Genomic DNA, 5,320 nt, shown 5'->3' with positions numbered 1-5,320 from the left:
GTAGAGTAACTGATTACTGTTCATTTTTAGGTATTTTAATTACAGTTACTTACAATGTACTTGGGTTACACTGTAAAATAATTAAACTCGCTGAATATCATTATTTAATTTCAATAATTTGTCTTCTAAACGTAGAAGTAAACTCTGCCGTTTTAACATCGCTGTGGTGCAGCTGCACGTCATTTCGTGCCAGTTTGCTGCATAGTCGTATTCTAAAGTGGAAGATATCGGACTCGGCTGAAGCATGTGGCTGTTTTATGAAATGGACATATTCCCGTCTCTTCACGTTTCTGAAACAAGCAGACAAGAATATTACAGTAATATGTAAAAACTATCGGCCGCTGTTAATAGCACGAGTAATTTACTGAAGCACCTGACATGAGAGCATAGACGACGACTTCTGAGTGATCCTTGTTCATCATCCATGGATAACACCGCGGCAACTCCTGCTAAGCAGGCAGAACTTGATTTTACTTCAGCAGCACAGAAAGCATCTGAAGGTGAGCTTAAAAAAATGATTGCAGGCTACATTGTGGAAGAGATGCTACCGCTGCGTACTGTAGAGCAGCGGTCTCCAACCCCCGGTCCGTGGGTCATTTGGAACCAGGCCGCGAGAGTGAGACTCGGGTGTGAAATGTACGGTTTTCAGGGTTTTTATCGGTTTTTAGCGTTATATTGTTATCAGTTTTTTTTTCGTTAACTCGGTTTTCCTGGGTCTTTTCACGTGTGTTATGAATAAATCTTCTTTTTTTCGGTACCGGTACTAGTTTTATTTAGTTGTATTTATCCGCGACACCTTAAAGGCCGGTCCGTGAAAATATTGTCGGACACAAACCGGTCCGTGGCGCAAAAAAGGTTGGGGACCGCTGCTGTAGAGTCTCCGTCTGTAAAAAAATGTATTTATTATTTAAAGAGTTTAATTTCTATTGTTTGTCCACTCAAGGTTTATAGGGGTTTTAAGAAGTATTTAGTTAAATTACTTATTGAGTAATTAAGTTACTTTTCAGACACAGTAATTAGATAAGTATTTTAAATACAATATTGATTAAGTAATTAGTAATTAGTAATTAAATACTTTTTTAAAATAACTTACCTGACACTGGTGCTGAACATAAAATTGTAATTTAAAATTGCTTCACTTTTGGTTATGTGTGCACATCAGTGAGATGGGGGTAAATGGTAAATGGCCTGTATTTGTATAGCACTTTACTTAGTCCCTAAGGACCCCAAAGTGCTTTACACTACATTCTGTCATTCACACACTGGTGATGGCAGCTACATTGTAGCCACAGCTGCCCTGGGGCACACTGACAGAGGCAAGGCTGCCGGGCGCCACCGGGTCCTCTGACCACCACCAGTAGGCAACGGGTGAAGTGTCTTGCCCAAGGACACAACGACCGAGACTGTCGGAGCCGGGACTCAAACCGGCAACCTTCAAACTACAAGACAAACTGCCAACTGCCAGAGTACATATTTAATCCAGGCCTGGAGACCAGCTCATGCTTCTTGCAAAAGTGGCACATTAGCAAATTTTCTCACAGATAGTATGAAACAGTTCAGAGGAAGTCAGATGAAAAGGAGAAATGGACTTTTTATTTTTAGATTCTTTTTTTTCAAGAAGAAGGTTTTCTAAACCATGCTTTGGTGAGTTGGACAGACACTTCAATTTAAATGTTTTTTTACATTTTCACCACAGTACTATGAAAAGAAGTTGACACTGTAATCTCAAGAAACATTTTTTAACCAACATTTTTAGTTTCACATCAGCAAAGAGGAACAGATATGAGAGAGTTTTTATTTTGCTATTTCTTATTTTAAATAATATTCAAACTTACACTAATTTGATCTTGTTACCCTGAAACTAATAAACTTTCTAGTCTGTTTACTGTGAGTTTTATTATTATTTATTTGAAATTAAGAGGTTAATTCACATTAAACCATTCCACCACAGTGTGGTGTAGCATCAAACAGACAGTGCTGTCAGTGTTGCTCCTCCTACTTAAGAGTTCCTCTAAATGAACCTCTTACATTGGAGCAACTGTCTCATGATTTCTGCATGTTGGTTTCATCTCCTTCTCTGACACTATCAGCAGAAGTAATACTGAACTCATGTGTCATTTATGTTTTTCATGGGAGTAACACAATGAACTGGATAATTAGTGCTACACTATTCTCGTCAGGTAAGACAACTTTGTGCATTCTGAATTTGTCTTTTGTTCTCTAATTATAAGTTTATGCAAAAAGTGAAAATATGACTTTAGTGTTTCTACTAAATAAAGCACAGTGACATTTTTCAGTGAAAACACTATATATTTCTTCTGGTATTAAAAAGCAGGTACGACATATTAGAAGGGAAAAGATATCATTTAGAATTACATTGGCAATGGTCATGTCCTTACTTACATTTCATTACTGCTGAATCAAACTACCTGCTGAACTCTACAATCAGCTTAGTTTGACTATAAAAATACCTTCAAAACTAAAATGTTTTGTTTTTCTGTTGTTGATGTTTACTGAGTGAAAAAAGTGTTTCCTAAATAGAAGAAAGTAACTTCTTCCTTATTTATCAAAAGCAAACAGTAGAACTGGACATGATTTCATGTGTTCATTTGACATATCTGAATGTTTTATTCAGTGCTACACAGAATTGGAAGCTTTTCACATAAGTGTCACATCATACTTTGATTTATGTTCTTATATCTTTATATTCTGTCACTGCATCCACCTTTGTTACTTTTGGCTACTGTTTATTTTATGACAGAATATAAATTAATCTGTGTAAATTAAGAAATGTTAATAATAAAAGAAAAAAAAAAGAGCAAAGGCTGAGGGAAAAAAACTGAGTCAAAAGTGTGCACACACCTTCTCATTTAATGGTTTTACTTTATATTAATGACTGTTTGCATTGTAGATTCTCAATGAAGTCATCAAAACTATGAATGAACACAAATGGAATTATGTGGTTAACAAAAAAGTGTGAAATAACTCAAAACATGTTTTATAGTTTAGATTGTTCAAAACAACCACCCTTTGCGTTCATTACTGCTTTGCACACTCTTGGCATTCTCTTTATGAACTTCATGAGGTCGTCACCTGAAATGGTTTTCCAACAGTCTTGAAAGAGTTCCCAGATATGCTGAGCACTTGTCGGTTCTTTTGCCTTCACTCTGCGGTCCATCTCATCCCAAACCATCTCGACTGGTTTTTAAGTTACTGTGGAGGCCAGGCTATCGGGTGGAGCACTCCATCACTCTTCTTGGTCGAATAGACATTATACAGCCTGGAGGTGTGTTTGGGGTCATTGACCTGTTGGGGAAAAAAGAAAAAAAATGATGATCCAACTAAATGCAAACCAAATGGGATGGCATGTTGCTGCAGGATGCTTTGGTAGCCATGCTAGTTCAATGTGCCTTCAATTTCGAATAAATCCCCAACAATATCACAGCAAAACATCCCCATACCATCAAACCTCCTCCTCCACACTTCATGGTGAGAACCATGCATGTAGAGACCATCCGTTTACCTTTTCTGTGTTGCACAAAGACACAGCGGATGAAACCAAAGATCGCAAATTTGGACTCTGACCAAAGCACAGATTTCCACTATGTTCATTCCTTGTGTTTCTTGGCTCAAACAACTCTCTTCTGCTTGTTGCTTTTCCTTAGTCGTGGTTTCTTAGCAGATATTTGACCATAAAAGCCTGATTCACACGGTCTCCTCTGAACAATTGATGTAGAGATGTTTCTGCTACTGGAACTCTGTGACATTTATCTGGGCTCTAATCTGATGTGCTGTTCACTTGGGGGAGCAAGCAAGTCAGATACCACGGGCACAGAGATGAAGCAGGTCTGATCAGAAACAGTTTATTACTAGGCCAGGGAGCACAAATAAAAACACCCTTAAAATGTACGTAATTAAACGTTGTCAGTCTACTAAAACTAAATAAAACTATTCTAAAACCTGTAAAACTACCATTTTCTACATTCACTAAAAACCCCCTGCTATAATTATGCCACATGTTCATTATGGGTCCATCAGTAGGCCAGGAATTCCTTCTTTAGAGCAGAGTCCACGCCAGCCTCGTCTTCGGCAGACAAGGAAGAGCCTCCCATCTTCTTGTCCTTCCACTGGCCCATCACATCCCAGCCCAGCTAGCGTTCTGCACCCGAATCCATCATGCGACCACCGCCACAGCTCCCCTTGCGTCGGTGTTCTGTAAAACAACAAATAGGGGCCAGAACAATGGCCATGGCGACCCTCTCCCAACCCAGCTGCACCCAGTAAACAACCATAGAGACTCTACTCACAAATGGAGGCAGAGGTAAACCTCTGCCCTGCTGCCAATCACACACGATGTCTCCTACTGTTGCCGTTCCATGAGGTCAGGACTGGGCCGCCGCGTCACGCTGGCCATCTAGCATTAACCTTCCAGTCAGGGGCCTCTCTCCTTCAGTGCTCAGCTAGCCTGCTTTTAAAAGGTCTTTACACAGCTGATGGGCCACCTCTGGACACACCCATGCCTCAGCAGGTGGTCCCTATCAGCTAATTTGATCCATGTGTAGCCAGTCCACAGTGGATTTAAAAACTACGTTACATAAAACACTAAAAACCATGCAATAGAAACAAAATAAAACCATGCAAATAAAATGACACTCATAAATAAACACTAAAAATCAGAATAAAAACAATATACAAGATAAATATAAATTTCCACTGTGTGACATATCCTCAGCAGCAGAGGTGACTTGGGGACACCTTAAAATTTTTAGCAATTTTCCAGACTGTCTGACCTTCAGTTCTTAAAGTAATGATGGACTGCCGCTTCTCTTTACTTAGCTGATTGGTTCTTGCAATAATATGAATTTTAACAGTTGTCAGATAGAGCTGTCAGCTCTGTGCTAACCTGACTTCTGCACAACACAACTGATGGTCCCAACCCCATTAAGCATGCAAGAAATTCAACAAGTGAACCCTGAAAAGGCACAGCTGTGAAGTGAAAACCATTTCAGGTGACTACATCATGAAGCTCATTAAGGGAAGGCCAAGTGTTTGCAGCGCTGTCAACAAAGCAAAGAGTGGCTGCTTTCAGGAATCTAAAATATAAGACATATTTAGAGTTATATATTTTTGTCTTTGCTACATAATTCCATATGCCTTACTTACTGTATTTGATGTCTTCAGTATGTATATACAGTGTAGAAAGGACCAAAAAATAAAGACAAACCACTGAATGACAAGGTGTGTCCAGACTTTTGACTGGTAGTGTATATCACAAGTTTTTTTTCTTTATTCCTTTGAAAGCCACAAAAAACAAGTTGAG

General features: G+C 39.0%; 1 protein-coding gene across 1 annotated transcript in view; it reads left to right on the top strand.

Moving 5' to 3' along the window:
* Positions 1 to 541: 541 nt before the first annotated feature.
* Positions 542 to 5,320, top strand: part of LOC102200944 (integrin alpha-M-like) — a 21,818-nt gene continuing 17,039 nt past the window's right edge. Inside the window, exon 1 of the mRNA XM_013907891.1 lies at positions 542 to 616. Within this exon, the coding sequence (XP_013763345.1) occupies positions 542 to 616 (75 nt within the window). The remainder of the gene's footprint in view (positions 617 to 5,320) is intronic.

This window comes from Pundamilia nyererei, unplaced genomic scaffold, assembly GCF_000239375.1.
Source record: "Pundamilia nyererei isolate P.nyererei 1_Seehausen unplaced genomic scaffold, PunNye1.0 scaffold00588, whole genome shotgun sequence".
NCBI classification, from domain to species: Eukaryota; Metazoa; Chordata; class Actinopteri; order Cichliformes; family Cichlidae; genus Pundamilia; species Pundamilia nyererei.
The sequence above is the reverse complement of the archived record's forward strand: the minus strand, read 5'-3'. Positions and strand labels throughout refer to the sequence as shown.